The sequence below is a fragment of the Mobula hypostoma genome, chromosome 3 (genome assembly GCF_963921235.1).
Source record: "Mobula hypostoma chromosome 3, sMobHyp1.1, whole genome shotgun sequence".
Classification (NCBI taxonomy): domain Eukaryota; kingdom Metazoa; phylum Chordata; class Chondrichthyes; order Myliobatiformes; family Myliobatidae; genus Mobula; species Mobula hypostoma.
Genome location: NC_086099.1, coordinates 133,354,917 through 133,374,512, shown reverse-complemented (window position 1 = coordinate 133,374,512; position 19,596 = coordinate 133,354,917). Strand labels below are relative to the sequence as shown.

Below are 19,596 nucleotides of genomic sequence, written 5' to 3'. Positions count from 1 at the left end.
TTAAAAAATAAAAATATCTTGTAGGTCTCGACGGCAAGCCAAAATTCTGACAGACACACCATTCAGGGAACAGCTCTTACAGGACAGTTCAGACGAAGTACTCCTTTATCTGCTTTCTCGCCACCCGCTCCTTTTGATGGGAAGGTTAACAGCTCCCATCAGGTTCTGCTACAACATGTATTTCTGATGGAACAAGCTCGGAAACAGGGTCCACTTACAGGTGGTGAGTTGAATTGATAACTGAAGCATTTGGATTCTCACTGAAAGGTCATACTATAATTGCTCTAAGCTTTCATGAAAACTTTGCTTCAGAACTTTGCATAAAAATAAAAAAAGATAACCTTATACTTCTTTTATATTACTTCTGTTTTCAAGTTGGCATCTTACAGTATTTTGTGCAAAGCTTAAAGAAAGGATGTTGTTTATAATTAAATGTAGAATATTGTTATCAAAGATATGCAGACAAAACCTCTCTGCACTCTTTCAGAAGTAATATACAAAATATAACTTACTGGAAAATGGACCTGTAAGCGTGACTGTTGGAAATTCTAAATTATATGTTGTTCGTTTTTGAGTATTTTGGATTACCAAAGAAAGTGAATTGCACAGCTTTGTAGTATATATGTCATTTTGTTTACTAAGTATCACAGGTTTCCCCTCCTTGCTAGAAAATTCATAAACGTAGAAATTTAATGATTTTATATCCTCTTCAAAAGCAAAAAAGGGTTTGCTCCAAGTTGAATATGGCAGGAAGTGCATGATCATTCTATCTTGGAAGTGGGATGTCTGCTGTGTTGGGTCAGGGCATCAAGGATGATCTCATGAAGCATTTTAAATGCCTATTGTAATACTCACATAGGGGATAGTATGCTGGGAAAGTGCTTAGGTGAAATTGAATGGTTTCAATACTGATCTGTTATTGATAAACTCAGCCAGAAATTCATTACCTGGTTTAAGATGGTGCTACTTATTGGTTTGAGTGAAAAATTTTCGGTGGCCAATGAAACAAAAACACAACTAAATAGCTTGTTATTCACACTTTTTCTGGTAAACAATTGCTGCTGACAGCGGCCCTTGGCTTCCATGTTGGAGTTGAGTGCAATTGCCTGTGCGATGTGGCATTTTTGGGGTGTGGCTGGAGTCTCAATGGGACAGAACGGTTGCAGCACATTCGAGCTGGAGTGGACTTGGAGGCAATTCGATACGACGGAGCTGAGGCGTGGAAAGATCTGAGGTTTGATTGATTAAAGCAGAAAGCTGAATTGGAGAGGTTGGATACTGGCCTTATCGAGGCGACGGAGCCCAAGCCTAAAGGCAAGGAATGACCTAACATTTGGACATTTTCAGCACCGGGCCAGATTTAAATGGTTGGGGTGTCAGTGTCCGAGGCGAGATATGGTCCGATTGGCTCACTGCTCTGTGGAGTTTGCTCATCTCTGTGCTGGACTAAGACCTTCTAAACTGGCTTCTGTGGACTTCTGAATTGGCTACAGTGATGCCTGGCGTTGTGAGTTTCTGTTCTGAATGCTGTCTGCATGATTTGTGTTTTTTCTCTCTCTGCACATTGGGTGGGCAACAGTCTTCTTTTGTTTTTAATGGGTTCTATTGGATTTCTTTGTTTCATGGCTACCTGTAAGGAGACGAATCTCAAGGTTGTATAAAGACGAAGGGTCTCGGCCCGAAACGTTGACTGTGCTTCTTCCTATGGATGCTGTCTGGCCTGCTGCGTTCCACCAGCGTTTTTTGTGTGTTGCTTGAATTTCCAGCATCTGCAGATTTCCTTGTGTTTGCGTTGTATAAAGTATACATGCTTTGATGATAAATGGACTTTAAATTTTGATCTTTGATTATCAATGGTAAGAAACATAGTGAAGCATTATCAGTTTCATACAGGTCAGTTCACGGTATGTTCTTTCAAACTTACTTCAATCAGTTTGTCACCATTTTACTTGTGTCTCTGTCTGGCATCCTCCTAAGCAATGGCTCAACATCAGAGCCAATCTCAGTAAAAACGGATGTCAAACAAGGCTTGGCATTGCAATAAAACTTGTCTTAAACAGACTTGCCAGAATATTGCACGCTACCTCCTACAGAAGTGAAGCATATCTTCAGAACTAATAGGAGGCTGAGAGAGTCATGGAGAGATACAACGTGAAAACAGGTCCTTTGGCTGATCGACTCTGTACTAATCATTAAGTACACATTCAAACTAAATCCTAGCCTTGCTCATTTTATTCTCCCCGCAATCCTATCATACTCCTCCTCCTTCCAGATTCCACTGTTCATCTACGCACTAGGAGAAAGTTATGGTATAGTAGCCAATTAACCTACCAACTCAGATGTTTTTGAAATATGGGGAAAGCCTGAGCACCCAGGGTTCGTAGGGAGAACAGGTAAGATCGACAGAGACAGTAGGAGATCAGGATGGAACCTAGGTCACCAGAGCTGTATGGCAGCAGACATGCCACGTATAACTGTGTTCGCTAGCTGTATAGTTCATTCAGCTAGTGAACATAGAGCTGTGTCAGAATCAAAGTCACCCAAGCCTCAGTGATTGAGTTCAGTATGTAGATGACACTTGTGTTTGTGTGTCAAGCTTCAGCCACTGTTTATTTATTATTAGTTTAGAGATACATTACAATAATGGTCCCTTCTGGTCCAACTAGCCCACAGCACCCGATTATACCCATGTGACCAATTAACCTACAACCATGTACATCTTTGGAATGTGAGAGATAACAGGAGCACCCAGAGGAATTCTGTGCAGTCCCGAGCGGGGGGAGGGGTGGAGGAATACACAAACTTCTCATATACAGTAGCGGAATGATTGTGTTTTCTGATTTTATTTTCAATTACCAACATTAGCAGTTCCCGTTATCTGTACTAATGCTGAATGCAGTTTAAACAATTGTGTTGTAATGATAAGCATTCTTTAGGTCTGCCCATGAGACTGGAAAGAGAGAAACAAGCAAAGACCGTTTTCCCAAAGTTCATACTCATAGTAGATCTTCAGAGACCATTCTGAGGGACACTGATTATATTATTAATATTCTTAATCTGCTGCCCACATAATCTCCTTCATAATCTCCTTTCAATGCAGTCAGCGAGATCATGAGCAAATGGCTTGAATAATTTGCACACTAGAATATCCAGATTCAGGAATTCTGAACAGACTGGAATAAATACCTTATGCAGTGCCTCTTCAATACAAATCTTCTTCAGATAAAATGTATAAGCAAAATTCTTTATTAAGGTGGGATTCAGTAAAAAAATTAAATCTGAATGTAGTAGCTGACCGTTAAAGTTAAAGGCAGTTTCTCTAAGTATGGAAATGAATAAACAGTGCTGTTTTATGCTGAGGCTCCTAATCGGGATTGGAAAGGAGTCGGGGTGGGGGGAGAACCAGATTAAGAAGGTGGGGCGAAGGGACAAAGTACAAGCTAGAACGTGATATATGAAGCCAGATGGGTGGGGATGGGAAGGGAAGTAAGAAGCTGGGAGGTGATAGGTGGAAAAGGTAAAGGGCTGTAGAAGAAGGAATCTGAGAGTGGACCATGAGAGACAGTGAAATAGGAGGGGCATTGCAGGGAGGTGATAGGCAAGTGAGGTGAAGAGTAGAGTTAAGAGGGGGCAAAGTGGGGAATTGAAGAAGAGTTAAGGGGGAGTGGTGGAGAAATTACCAGAAGTTGGAGAAATTGATTTTCCTGCCATCAGGTTGGCGGTTACCATATGTGATGGTAATATGTGATGTTGCTCCTCCAACCTGAGAGTGGCCTCATTGTGACAGTAGAGGAGACCATGGACTGGCATGTTGAAATGGGGATGCAAATTGGAATTAAAATGGTTGGCCACAAGGAAGTCCTGCTCTTTGCGGGTGGAGCAAAGGTGCTTGACAAAGCGATCTGGTAATTTATGTCAGGTCACTACCAATATAGTGATGGCAGGATACAGTATGTGAACCCAACAGGTTTGCAGGTGAAGGCTTGCCTCACCTAGAGGCCTGTATGGAAGTGTGGGAGGAGATGGGTAGGCTCGTGTAGCACTTCTTCTGCTTGCAGTGATAAGTACCAGAAGTGAGATTAGTGGGGAGGAGCAAGTAGACAAGGATATCCCAGAGCAATCCCTGTGAAAAGCAGAGAGTGGGTGGGGAGTGGTGTCCCATCCCAACTTGTCAGTCCATGGCCTCCTCATCTTTTGTCTGGGCAGCCTCCAACCTGATTGCATGAACACTGTGGCTCCCTTCTTGCTTCATTTCACCTCCTCACATGCCTAAAACCTCCCATGGTGCCCCTTCTCCTTCTCTTTCTCCCATTGTTCACATTCCTCTCCTATCAGGAATCCTTCTTTTCCAGCCTTTTTCACCCATCACCTTCCACTTCATTACCCATCTGGCTTCATCTATCACATTCTAATTTGTATTCCATCCCTTCCCCCCACCTTGTAATTCTGGCTCCTCGTACGCCTCATTGGATGCTCAGAATTCAGGAATAAATTTGATAGATTTTTGGATTTAAGGAAAATGGATATCAGGTGGTAAATTGGAGATTGGATGAAAGAGCCAGCCAAAATTTTATTACGGAGGCGTATGAGGATCCAGGGTCAAGAATCCATATGGTGCACTCTTTTTCTGTTTCGTTCTCTGTTCATTAAAGAATTGTTTCTGGTTGCCATTTGAACATACTTGTGTTCGTATGAGTATGAATGGATAGGAATCAAATAAAAAAGAACTGTTGATGCCAGTAATCTAAAGTAAAAACAGAAAATGCAACCAGGCCTTCAGATAGTCAAGCAGATCCAGTGATTAAAAAAAAAGTTAATGTTGCAGATCAAAGAAATGGAAACCCTAGGGAAAAAAAAAAAATTTTAAGTGGCTGAAATGGTAATGGGTGAGACAAAGAGAATATTTGTGATAGGATGGAGCCAGGGTTGCTGGGGAAATGAACTGGAGGGATCACCCAGTCAAATGAGTTAAAAGGAACTGTTAGGATGTAGTAACTTAGACAAGAAGAGTGATACTGTATGTTGATAACAGAGGACAGTTGAATATGCCCAATAGTTCAAACTATAGTAACAGAGAGAGATAAACTGGGAGAATATCAAGTTCAAGTTCAAGTTTAATTGTCATTCAACTATGCACATAACATGTTCACAGCTAAACGGAACAGCATCTCTCGGGGCTAAGGTGCAAAGCACGGTCCATACGGTCACATGTAGTTACAATAGCACATACAGCCACAAAAATAATATTACCACAAGTCCCCAAGTGGCATAGCCTGAAGATTGATGGTGCATGAGATGTTGTGCTGGAGTTGCGTTTCTACCAGAACAAACATGCAGCAGGTCATCATCCTGCGCTGTGTCAGCAACAGACGATGGCAATCCAGCTTGTCTTCCAAGGAGTGAACACTAGAGAGCAGCACCTGCGGAGGACCAGGCCTGGAAATGCCAGACCTCAACCTAGCACAGATTCCAGTGCACCTTCTGTGCCTCTGTTCTCTCCCAGGTTGCCTCAGGTAGCTCCTCACCTGAGTGACTGTAACAGGTTACAGCATCTCTCCGTGCAACACCCGAGGCCACACAGCTCCCTGGCCATCGGTCTCACCAATCAACCAATGAATCAGACTTGCAGTATTTTATATTACCAACGTCCAACAAGAAAAATGTTCATGACACACACTTGCACCATTTATTGGACCTGAAGAGGCTGATGTGACCAAATACGCCGCCATCTTACTGGAAGATATCGCAGAAGGGTGATCTATAGCCAGTGCTCAGTTTTAATACGGAGAGAGAAAATAAATTCCCTGAAGTTGGAGAATTCAATATGGAGCAAGAAGGCTGTATTGTACCCGAATGGAAAATGAGATGTTGTTCCTGAAGTTTGCATTAGGTCTTGTGGCAATGCAGTGTAGGTAGTACAATTTGATTCTCTTGCGCATAATAACATCTCTGTGAGCAGCTTTCAGATACAATTGAGGCTACGTCCACACTACGCCAGATAATTTTGAAAACGAAGCTTTTTCTCTTTGTTTTGACTCTCTGTCCACACTAAAACATTTTCATCCCCCGAAAACGGAGATTTTCAGAAACGGTCTCCAGAGTGAATAAATTTGAAAATGCCTAATATCCGTTGCAGTGTGTACGGGGTAACCAGAGCTTTTTAAAACTGCTGTCATGACGTGCTGGAACAGATGACAACAGCGCGGCATTTCATTGTTTTCTTCTTAATATTCTTATTACTACTTTATTGTCGCCAAACAATTGATACTAGAGCGTACAATCATCACAGCGATATTTGATTCTGCGCTTCGCAGAACTTAACAATTTCAGAACAGACGGCAACGAGACTGAAGCCAGAAGAGTTAGAAATGAACTCACCAAATACTTTGACCTATAGCTTACTGAATAAATAAGTATTCTCACTTTGCCCTGTTTTCTGTCCTTGCTTGTATGAAGATGGTTTACCTATTTATGCAAGTACTTCTCTGACAATAGATGTGTGACAGCCTAATGTAATATTGTATGGAAATACAGGATAACACTGATGCAGACATGTTTTATACATCTAACAAGGTGCTTTATTAATGCTACAGAGTTAGTCAGTTTTCCAATGTTCGTTGTCAGCTGGGTCATACTGTCTGTGAACTCCATACGTTCCAGTATTTGTTTTTTTTTAGTTTTAAGTCCTCCTGCATGAGAGCCAAGAGCAATTCCTTTTAAGTTTTTCTACTCTGTAACTGGACAAACGCGCACCAAGTATACCGTTTCCTCTTCACTTGTTTTCTGTGTGTCCTGCGCATACCCAGTAGGAGGAGATTCGCCCACATATCTGTCTAATGTGGACAGAGATATTTTGAAAAATGCTTAGTGTGTACACCTGTCGTTTTTACTCAAAACTGGCATTTTCAAAATTATCCGGCATAGTGTGGACATAGGCTGAGTTTCTAGCTTATGTCTTATCCTCCTTCATGAATATTCCAGTTTCCCTTTACTCAATGTTAATCTTCACTGATTCAAGTTTGCAAGTTAGAAATGTATTACTAGATTCAGAAATAGGTGAATTTAGGAAGAAAAATGAATCATTTGGGGTTAAGAATTCTGTTCATAATGCTTTGCCCTCTGTTGGAAGATGCGTATGTATAAATATTGGAAAATGATAGGGTATGATGCCCAGGTGTACAGCAAAGAGGATAAATGTGTCGGAGACCGCACAGAATATGGAATGAATATTGCAGTCGATTAAAACAATGTGCATTGACATCTGCAACCTGAATCCATTTTCTGCCCAAACTAAGAGCTCATAAGTTTTCTCTCAGTCATACAACTTTAAAATAAAATGTTTTTGCTAAGTTTGAGACTATTTTCTTGTGTATGGCTAGTGATATTAAGTGGATTGGAATGCTCAAATGGATCATGAGAAATCTATTATAGAAAATTAGAACAATGCAGTGCTCTCAGTCTTAGTAAGACCACAACCAATGATCACAGAAGATGCAAAGGAAGACAGTTTACCAGGGCTAGTAGATCTAAGCAAGATCAGTTACTTACCCCTCTATAGAGAAAAAGAGAAACATAGATAATCAAAGTATGTGAAAGTGTAACTTAAACATGACTGTCCATTATAACTGGAGGCCTCCTTCGACCAGAGTTGACCATAGATATTGCATCCTTGCTGTCTAGATATGCAAGCTTGGGCAGTACGATATGGAGAGCAAGCTGTTGCCTATGTATTAAGCTCCCCCTCTCCACACATCTGATGAACCCAAAGGAATGCCAGAGACTGAGACAGTTTGGTACCAGCAGTGTCACAGACATTGCCAGTCAGCATTGAACTCAATGTAGGACTGCCTTAGGGATTCCAGCTCCGGATTTTTCCATCAGGGTTTACCCCCGAAGCCTTCCCCATGAGTGAGTATAGTTGCAAGGCGACAGAGGTTTGAGATCAGAGTTTTCCTTCTCCTAGATGAACTGCCAACTATGGCTGACGAGCCCATCTACCCGAAGCGACTGGTTTTAAGGTGCCAGTATCCCGCCTTTGTTCCCCTTCTCCTGTCATTAGAAATGGTTCTGCCAGATTTAGTAGCTAAACCATACGTGAAGGCCAGGAGCTGGACTTGGTTGTCAGAGGCTATTTCAGACACACACTATTAGGAAAATTTAATAGGTAGTGGGAGCCAGTCCCCATCACCATCCCTGACTATAACAATCCTCGGCCATTATGGTCTATAATAAGTCAACTTGTAGCCAGGGAAGTGATGACCCCCTCTTGTTAGACAGTTTGAGGTAACTTATTTTTTTTATTCTTTCTTGCTTCTCTTCTAATATTTGTATATCTGTGCACTTGTAATGCTGCTCTGACACTGTAATTTCCTTTAGGATCAATAAAGTATCTATCTACCTAACCTTAAGGAAACCTGTTATAATTCCCACATCTGATGCAACTGGTCACAGGATAAATCTGGTCACAGCCATTATGTGACAAGAAAAATCTCTGGACATTATGATCTGATTGTCAGCTTAAACAGCCTTTCACAGTTGATTTAATTAAATATTCATGTGGAAACAAACCTGGATTAAAGCTGTTCCTGGGAGTAATCTTCATACAGGCTGTGATCGCCACTGCATCCCTAACTCAGGGAGTTGAGTCTCTGCAGGCCACGTATAAAGACATAATAGAGGAGAACTTCAGTTTAAAAGCCAGCAGATCCACTTGGATAGTTGTCCTGTGTTGATGACATCCTTAAGGATTTTAGGCTGAGAAATCTGTCTGTTGACCCTACACTGATCTAGAACTGGTGGATTGTCAGTGAGTTTTGTGGGGAAAATGATGGCAATCCACAGAACAGGAACTCAGTCTTTCTAATTCATGTAATTCATCAAACACAGTTTAGTAGGTTTAGTATGAACATAGCACATGGATTGATACAGAATAGCAGCAGACCCTTTGAGCCACCATGCCTCTAACGACCATGATCCCATAGAAAACCAATCCCATCTGCCTGGATATGGTCCATATCCATCCACTCCTGGCCTGTTCTTGTGCCTTTCCAAATGCCTCTTAAATGCTGCTAACGTATCTGTTTCCACCACTTTCCCTGACAGTAGGTTCCAGTTACTGACCACACTCTGTGTAAAAGAACTTACCTCATTCATCATCTGTGCTCTCAAGTAATTAAAAGGATCTGACTATCCTATGTATCCCACTCACAGTATTGCATACTTCTGTCATGTCACTCCTCAGCTTCCAGTGCTCCAGAGAAGACAATTCATTTTGTCCAATCTCTTGTAATATCAAATGCATTTCATTCCAGGTAACAATTTGGTGAATCTATTCTGCAGCTTCTCCCAACTTCCTTTATCTTTTCTGTAATGTGGCAATCAGAATTCTACACAATACTCCAATGTGACCTAATAAAAACGTGTTTGAGGTTTTTGGTAATTCAAAAAGAAATATGACTTAAATTTTAAGTATTTTAGTTATCCCTGCATGTTTTTGAATATGTTTTGCTGCCATCTCATTCCCTTCGAAACCACCTTCATATAAAACCCAACAAGAAGGGAATTTCAACTCCCTGCATTAAAATTATTGAGATAACTGCTCCTCATTCCTAAAGCATCTTATTATTTTTACCTCAACAGAATAATCCAGTAACTCCTAAACAATGTGGTAATGGTTAGAAGATGAGTTTTCAACCTTAATGATTTGGCTTTTATTTTGAAGTAAGATCTGAACACAAATTATTCTGCTCATTGATTTACTATAAGGAAAGGAAAGGCTGTTATAAGGAAAGATTGAATAGGTTAGGACTTTATTCCTTGTAATGTTGAAGATTGAGAGGAGATTTGATAGAGGTATACAAAACTATGAGGGGTATAAATCAGGTAGATGTAAGCAGGCTTTTCAAAGCTGAGTGAGACTACAATTACAGTTCATGGGTTAAGGGTGAAAGGTGAGAAGTTTAAAGGGAACATGAGGGGAAACTTCTCACTCAGAGGGTTGTGAGAGTGTGGAATGAGCTGCCAGTGCAAGTGGTGCAAGCAAGCTCGATTTCAACGTCTAAGAGAAGTTTGGATAGGCACGTGGATGATTGGGGTATAAAGGGGTACAGTCCTGGTGCAGGTCAATGGAAGTAGGCAGTTTAAATTGTTCAGCACAGACTAGATGGGCCGAAGGCCTATATCAGTGCTGTATGCTTCTTTGATTCCATGACTTTATAACACAGAATAACACCATTTGGACCATTAGGTTCATGCTAGTTCCCAAAAGAGCAATAATATCAGTCAATTTACCTCTTTCTAGGCTCTATCCATGATACCCATGATCCAGGGTAGTTAAGAAAGCTTATGGATTGTTAGCTTTCATAAGTCGAGGGATAGAGTTTAAGAGTCGCAGGGTAATGATGCAGCTCTATAAAACTCTGGTTAGGCCACACTTGGAGTACTGTGTTCAGTTCTGTTCGCCTCACTATAGGAAGGATGTGGAAGTAATCGATAGGGTAGGGTACAGAGGAGATTTACCAAGATGCTGCCTGGTTTAGAGAGTATGCACTATGATCAGAGATTAAGGGAGCTAGGGCTTTACTCTCTGGAGAGAAGGAGGATGAGAGGAGTCATGATAGAGGTATTAAGATATTAAGATAAGGTATTAAGGTACAAGATATTAAGAGGAATAGATAGAGTGGACAGCCAGCACCCCTTCCCCAGGGCACCACTGCTCAGTACAAGAGGACATGGCTTTAAGATAAGGGGTGGGATGTTCAAGGGCGCTGGAGGTTTACTGTCTGCGTGAGATGATGGGACTTCTGAGAGACTTTGAGACTATTACTGTGCCATGTTCTGTTCTTATCAAATTACGGTATTGTTTGCACTGTTGTAACTATATGTTATAATTACGTGTTTATTGTTCGTCTGTAACTCAGTTTGTCATGTGTTACCGTGATATCTTTCTGGAAAAACATTGTATTATTTCTTAATGCATGCATTACTAAATGATAATAAAAGGGGACTGCGTGTCCTCATAATCTAATCTAATATTTGAGGAAGGTTTTTTGCTCAGAGAGTAGTTGGTGCGTGGAATGCACTGCCTGAGTCAGTGGAGGAGGCAGATACACTAGTGAAGTTTAAGAGACTACTAGACAGGTATATGGAGGAAATTAAGGTGGGGGATTATATGGGAGGCAGGGTTTAAGGGTCGGCACAACATTGTGGGCCGAAGGGCCTGTACTGTGCTATACTGTTCTATGTTCTATATAATAACCAAGAACCCAAAACATGGCAGCGAAAAACAAACCATTGACAATACAGTATTTGGAGGAAAGTCTGCCACAGGAAAATAGTGCAGCACCCGGACACCACACTGGACATTCCAGTGATGCACTGCGCATATTAGGAGCTGTAAGCATCAGTGCATTGATAAAGTTGTCACAAGAAATGACCTGGTGAAGCTAAATATCCACAGTTCTCCTTATCTTCATGGATAAGGTATCCTAGTCAAAGATTTGTCTGCAGGTCCGGTTGAAGAATGAGGCATGGAATTACCTTACTCATTGAAGGAAGATTTCCTGAGACAGAATCTGAAACTCAAAGGGAAAACTGTTCAAGTCAATGATATTTCATTAGACTTGACGTATTCACTCTGCTTCTGCCTGCACAGATACTACCTGAACTGTTCAATGTCTCCAGCATTTTCTGCTTGCTTTTCCCAAGTGACATCTAGGTATTTTTATTTTATTTTTATTTATATTGCGATGAAGTGTGAAATAGGCCCTCCCAGCCCTTCGAGCCATGCTGCCCAGCAACCTCGGATTTAACCCTAGCCTAACCAACACCAGCTCTCACAGACAGTCTGTCTCTCTGAAACGATGGGTAACAACTAAAGTAAGTACTAACACAAGAAAACCTGCAGATGCTGAAAATCCAAAGTAAAATGCTGGAAGCGCTCAGCAGGCCAGGTAGCATCTATGGAAAAGAGTAAACAGGTGAAGTTTTGGATCAAAACCCTTCATCAGGACTGGAAAGGAAGGGGAGAAGTCAGCATCTTACTTAAAGTAAGTGAACTTTTTTTTTTACTTTCCTCACACAATCAGCTATCACCTTCAAATGCTTCACTAGGTCAATGCTTTGCCCCTGGAATCAATGGTGAGTCCAGTGGTGGAGTTGGGGCAGAGAGCTCTGGGATTCTGAGATCCAGTTCTTATAAGTCTTTGGTGTTACCAAAGATGGAGATAATCTGAATAACAAGCAGGAACTAAATAGTGTGAGAGCCATCAACAAAAGGTAAGCAAAGCATTAATTATTTTTCTGTTGGTATACAAAAGGAATTCTTGTTTGTAACAGCTAAAATTGGAACAACAAGAAATCTAACACTTAGTAAATACACAAAGAACTAAAGCATAAAGATGAATAACAAGAACAAGAACAATTTTTGAGGCTAGAAACAAGAGACAATATGCAGATGCTGGAACTCCGAGTAACACACACAAAATGCTAGAGGAACTCAGCAGGCCAGGCAGCATCTCTGCAAAAGTACAATTGAGGTTTCGGCCCAAAACGTCGACTGTACTTTTTCCCATAGATGCTGCCTGGCCTGCTGAGTTCCTCCAGCATTTTGTGTGTTTCCAGGATAGAATATTCCTTCTACCATCCCTCATTTCCAACCAGAAGGCCATTTAAAAGTATAGTAAATTGTCAGGCTGTACCTGAAGCTGAGTTTCTAGGGATGACAGAGGACTTGTCTGATGTTCTCTCAGCACGTGGACCCGGAAGTCAGCCCACATCTTTGACCCAGCATTCTGATGGAACACTTCAATCATGATGTGGAAGTTTCAGGAACTTTGCTGCCTATTTATATCCTTCCGCTATAAACACATTGCTCATATCAAAGCTGTAGTGGTGTTGAATATTTTTAGAACAGCTTTAAGCACTCTGATCTGTGTTTGGTTTTATCCGCATTCAACTTTTATGAGTCTTTACCGTCATCTTAAAAAAATCTGAAATTAACTGGAAAAAAATGTGACTATAAATACCAGCTTGAACAAAGGATTGACATCAGTTTTAAATTTTTATTTTGGCATCAATTCATATTGGATCAAAGTATTATTTTCTTTAAAGTAGAAGTTGAAAGAAATTAATTGAAATACTCTTTACAAGCAGAGTGTCAGTTAGTAATATGCAATGGACTTCTTTCATGGAACTGCTGCCAAAATTGTTTAATCTGATAATAATCTCATTGGAAGTTACAGTATGCCTTTTCTGTTGGGTGGAGACTTTTGATTTCTTTTGTTCTTCATACTGGCTTTGGAATCATGCAGCCATAATGGCAAGCTTTAGGTTGTATTCTTCATTCCCATGCATAGCTAAAGTATTCATCCTTATTTTCATTTAACATCCGATTGGGATTCACTGCTTTCAAAGCATCGGCATTTGATGTCAATCAGAGCCTCAGGACTATGATAAAGGTGCAAGATACCTGAATTTCCTGGGGTGGGTTTTAATATGAATATAATAGTGAAGCAAATATTGTTCACTATTTCTTATATGCAATTCTCACAGTAACTTCTAGCAACTACATGTTTACAATTTAACACAAAAATCTGCATTTTGTTTTCGGAGATGCCCTATTCTTCTAAAAGCTTTAAATAATTCATTATCTGACTTACTGCTAATAAAACAAGACAGTGTGCAGTTTCACCATCTATGGGAAAGATGCAAATTCAACTTGTAAAGCAGAAGTGGCGGGGTTGCTCTGCACTTTAAAAAGCATGTTGAATTTTATTAACTGCCCACCAACCTGGCTGACATTTTACTTTCATGACTCTGGAATTCATACGTTCAATTACATAATTATTGTGTTATTTTAATGTATTTTTCAAATTTTCCAGTGCAGTGCTGGCATTTTTCTCTCTCTTAATGCACTGTTGTGTTTGTTCTTTATTTAATTTTCTTTACATGAATTGTTATTGCATTCAGATTTTAATTAACAACTTGTGACTTAGAGTTTGACCTGGTCATTAATGGTACTTCAATCTGTTTAGTCAAAGAGATACCCTGTTGCCTAGTTTTCTTACATAGGTCAAAATTCTTGTGGAGAGTGCTGACCTTTTTGAATGGTTGTCTGCTTGGCACGCAAATTCCCGTCAGAAATACATGGTATAGAGTGAGCCCAGCCGTTTGTTTGTAGCCCGTGGTAGAATGCATCCCACTATCGATGGAACTTGAGATTGAAGTAGACATTTTGTGTTATCAAATACCTTGTGTTGTCACTTTGAAGGTTGTGCCTTTGGCTGGGAGGAAATTATGACTTAGCACAGGTGACTAATAGTTTGTAAATAGGTTTAATCACCTATGCTAATTGTTAATAATATGAAATGAAAATGGCCTATTCTGTGCAGCATTTGATGAAAGCAGAAAATGGGCAGTAAGACACAGCTAGAGGGGAAGATCACAAATATATCACAGTCTTTAACTGTTACAGAAACGCAGTAATATTATCTTCAAAATCACATCTCATGAAAATTAACGAAAATTTAGGAAGCTGGTAGTGGTGGGGCCAGCCCCATATTTCTAGTTGTGAATCTACAAAATGCTCTGCATTTAGGGGCTGGATTTGCATTGGCTTTTGCAAGGCACTAAGCTCAGAAACTTATCTAGCTAGTGGAATACTCTAGTGAAGAATCATAAAACAAGATACATTCAACAACTGTAATCCAAATTTTTGTTGTTCATTTACCAGAGATTGTCTTACTCAAACAAAAGCAGGTTTTACCTGTTTCTTACTCTGCTGATACATAATACCTTTATTTAAGGATGCTGCTGACTTTTTTGTTGGGTTTCTGATTATCACTCATTATGAATAAAATTAACCATTTTAGTTTTTCTCTGGTTGTTGTAGTAATTTCCACTATTTAAAATAAAATATTTTGGTATATTAGAAGCTCTTATAAAATCCAGTAAGTGGTCAAAACATAAGTACAGTTTGCAAACCATAGAGGGGCATGCATTCATACAAACCGAGATGTAATTCTACAAGAGCTAAGAATGAAAATGTTTTGCATGGTCTTTAGGAAGAGCTTTCATTTTTGCAGATTACGCATTAGAGACTATCTCAGTGTTCATTTGCTGATTGTTTCGTTTACTCGCAATTCTTTTGTTCTCAAGTTTAGCTCCTGGTCTAGTATCTAGGCATGCTCCATTTTTGATCCATTCAGGTTGTATGCATAATCTAGTTAGTTGTATCCAGTTACTTAGATTATACACTGGAAGATGAATGCCGAGGAAATTTTGATACTGAGGCCTAGCCTCGTGACTTCTCATAGCAGTGGCTCAGGTGGATGTTCATTGGCTTTCTCAGAGACCTGGACATTTAGGTATATTTTAGCATATCTTAAGGCCCAATGTTGTTCCTTTTAATATTGTCTTTAAAAAAAACACACTCGATCATGTCGATATTATCTTCTGAATGATAGAGGGGACCTAAAAATGGTTGTACAAATCTAAAGTAAATTAATCCCAAACAGATAAAGTACTTTATATCAAAGTTGCTGGTGAACGCAGCAGGCCAGGCAGCATCTCTAGAAAGAGGCGCGGTCGACGTTTCAGGCTGAGACCCTTCGTCAGGGCCTTTTATTTTAAAAGCCGGTTATTTCTTTTATTTTAAAAACCGGTTATTTCTTTTATTTTAAAATTCCTGGGTCCTCAGAGGCTCCATCTTCCTCTCACCCCAACCCTCCCCTCTCCATTGACACCCCCAGCCTCCCCCCTCCCGCCTCTGATCCCAGCTCTCATCAGTGCCGGTTATTTCTTTTATTTTAAAATGGTCCTGACGAAGGGTCTCAGCCTGAAACGTCGACTGCGCCTCTTCCTAGAGATGCTGCCTGTCCTGCTGTGTTCACCAGCAACTTTGATGTGTGTTGCTTGAATTTCCAGCATCTGCAGAATTCCTGTTGTTTGCGTTTTTAAGTACATCAGTAGTTTGTTCTTCAAACTCTGATGTTCTTCAAGCAGCATCTGTGGAAGCAAAGGGATGTTGACATTTCACCTGCCTCGCCCTTCCCTCTCACCTCATAATATTGGCTATCTCCCCTCCACACCGTCAGTCCTGATATAGGCTCTTGATCCAAAGCAACAAACATCTCTTTACCTCCATAGTTGCTGGCTGACAAGCAGAATTCCACCTTCATTTTTGTTTTGCTTAAAGGGAAGGGAAAAAGCTAAATTCACGTGGAGGAGAGAGAAATAGAAGATGTAGTAAGGAGAAGAAGACGTGTATTTATAAGAAGAGAAGCAGAGAAAAAGAATCTACAGAGAGTGAAAGAGAGAAAGCAGACAGGAAAGGGAGAGGGTGGGGAATGTAAAAGATGACTGAATTGTGGAGCAGTACAGTTGGAGAAAATTGAATAGATTTTTTGAGCAAGAAGGGAAGTGAAGATTTTCTCTTGAATAAATGCAGTGCATTTTGTAGATGGTATCCATTCGGAACCACTCCATCAGTGGAGGGTAGACAAAATGTTTAGGGTGGTAGGTGAGGTGTCAATGAAGTAGGTTTGTTGAGCTTCATGAGAGTGGTTGCAATTGTACTCATTGAAGCAAGTGGAGAGTATCAGGTATTAGACCCTCACCGTCTTCATGTTACCACCATCTGGGAGGAGGTACAGGAACCTGAAGACTCACATTCAAAATATTAGGAACAGCTTCTTCCCCTCTGCCATCAGATTTCTGAACAGTCCATGAACCCATAAACACTATCTCATTACTCCTCGTTTCCATTTATTTTGCAACATGTTGTAATTTTCATTATAATTTTTTATGTATTGAACTGTGCTGCTGCTGCAGAGCAACAAATTTAATGACAGAAGTCAGTGATAGTGAATCTGATTCTGATTCCACCCAGCCTCTCAGCTCTTATTTATTTAAGTGCTTTATCTGGGTTACTAGTCACTGACAACTAGAGGAAGTTGATAGTGTGGAACTTGGTGATAGTGTTGTCATTGAATATCAAAGGATGATGATTAAACCCTCTCCTAGTTGGAAAGGTCAATAACTTGAACTTCTGTGGTATGAATGTTACTTGCCATTTATCAGCCCATAGTTAATTCAGAAACAAAGGTTCTGAACTTAAAGAGGGGTAACTTTGAAGGTATGAGACGTGAATTAGCTAAGATAGACTGGCAAATGACACTTAAAGGATTGACGGTGGATATGCAATGGCAAGCATTTAAAGGTTGCATGGATGAACTACAACAATTGTTCATCCCAGTTTGGCAAAAGAATAAATCAAGGAAGGTAGTGCACCCGTGGCTGACAAGAGAAATTAGGGATAGTATCAATTCCAAGGAAGAAGCATACAAATTAGCCAGAGAAAGTGGCTCACCTGAGGACTGGGAGAAATTCAGAGTTCAGCAGAGGAGGACAAAGGGCTTAATTAGGAAGGGGAAAAAATATTATGAGAGAAAACTGGCAGAGAACATAAAAATGGACTGTAAAAGCTTTTACAGATATGTAAAAAGGAAAAGACTGGTAAAGACAAATGTAGGTCCCCTACAGACAGAAACAGGTGAATTGATTATGGGGAGCAAGGACATGGCAGACCAATTGAATAATTACTTTGGTTCTGTCTTCACTAAGGAGGACATAAATAATCTTCCAGAAATAGTAAGGGACAGAGGGTCCAGTGAGATAGAGGAACTGAGTGAAATACATGTTAGTAGGGAAGTGGTGTTAGGTAAATTGAAGGGATTGAAGGCAGATAAATCCCCAGGGCCAGATGGTCTGCATCCTAGAGTGCTTAAGGAAGTAGCCCAAGAAATAGTGGATGCATTAGTGATAATTTTTCAAAACTCATTAGATTCTGGACTAGTTCCTGAGGATTGGAGGGTGGCTAATGTAACTCCACTTTTTAAAAAAGGAGGGAGAGAGAAACTGGGGAATTATAGACCGGTTAGCCTAACGTCGGTGGTGGGGAAACTGCTGGAGTCAGTTATCAAGGATGTGATAACAGCACATTTGGAAAGCGGTGAAATGATCGGACAAAGTCAGCATGGATTTGTGAAAGGAAAATCATGTCTGACGAAACTCATAGAATTTTTTGAGGATGTAACTAGTAGAGTGGATAGGGGAGAACCAGCGGATGTGGTATATTTGGATTTTCAAAAGGCTTTTGACAAGGTCCCACACAGGAGATTAGTGTGCAAACTTAAAGCACACGGTATTGGGGGTAAGGTATTGGTGTGGGTGGAGAATTGGTTAGCAGACAGGAAGCAAAGAGTGGGAATAAACGGGACCTTTTCAGAATGGCAGACGGTGACTAGTGGGGTACCGCAAGGCTCAGTGCTGGGACCCCAGTTGTTTACAATATATATTAATGACTTGGATGAGGGAATTAAATGCAGCATCTCCAAGTTTGCGGATGACACGAAGCTGGGTGGCAGTGTTAGCTGTGAGGAGGATGCTAAGAGGATGCAGGGTGACTTGGATAGGTTGGGTGAGTGGGCAAATTCATGGCAGATGCAATTTAATGTGGATAAATGTGAAGTTATCCACTTTGGTGGCAAAAATAGGAAAACAGATTATTATCTGAATGGTGGCCGATTAGGAAAAGGGGAGGTGCAACGAGACCTGGGTGTCATTATACATTGAAAGTGGGCATGCAGGTACAGCAGGCGGTGAAAAAGGCGAATGGTATGCTGGCATTTATAGCGAGAGGATTCGAGTACAGGAGCAGGGAGGTACTACTGCAGTTGTACAAGGCCTTGGTGAGACCACACCTGGAGTATTGTGTGCAGTTTTGGTCCCCTAATCTGAGGAAAGACATCTTTGCCATAGAGGGAGTACAAAGAAGGTTCACCAGATTGATTCCTGGGATGGCAGGACTTTCATATGAAGAAAGACTGGATGAACTGGGCTTGTACCCATTGGAATTTAGAAGATTGAGGGGGGATCTGGTTGAAACGTATAAGATCCTAAAGGGATTGGACAGGCTAGATGCAGGAAGATTGTTCCCGATGTTGGGGAAGTCCAGAACGAGGGGTCACAGTTTGAGGATAGAAGGGAAGCCTTTTAGGACCGAGATTAGGAAAAACTTCTTCACACAGAGAGTGGTGAATCTGTGGAATTCTCTGCCACAGCAAACTGTTGAGGCCAGTTCATTGGCTATGTTTAAGAGGGAGTTAGATATGGCCCTTGTGGCTACAGGGGTCAGGGGGTATGGAGGGAAGGCTGGGGCGGGGTTCTGAGTTGGATGATCAGCCATGATCATAATAAATGGCGGTGCAGGCTCGAAGGGCCGAATGGCCTACTCCTGCACCTATTTTCTATGTTTCTATGTTTCTATATCTAAATGTTGTGTATTGTGTGCCTTGCTGCATGGGGTGCTTTGTGAATGAAACTGAGAATTGTGTGACCATCAGGAAACATCTCCCCTCTTGACATAATGATGGAATCACAGGCATGCTCTCATCATAAACCTATGTGTTCCTGTTGTGTTTTTGCTTGTGCATGAGAAGCATGGTTTCCTTTCTTATAAAAATATAACAATGTCACAAACAATTATCAACAAAAAATTAAGTCTCAGCATTGGTTTATTTAATGAGTTTGGCTTAC

General features: G+C 40.7%; 1 protein-coding gene across 6 annotated transcripts in view; it reads left to right on the top strand.

Annotated features, from left to right (window-relative positions):
- LOC134344259 (histone deacetylase 9-like) overlaps positions 1-19,596 on the top strand; it is a 695,601-nt gene that overhangs the window by 564,029 nt on the left and 111,976 nt on the right. For all 6 annotated transcript variants that reach the window (XM_063043755.1, XM_063043754.1, XM_063043751.1 and 3 more), the window contains one exon: positions 25-223. In XM_063043755.1, coding sequence (XP_062899825.1) covers positions 25-223 — 199 coding nt within the window. The remainder of the gene's footprint in view (positions 1-24; positions 224-19,596) is intronic.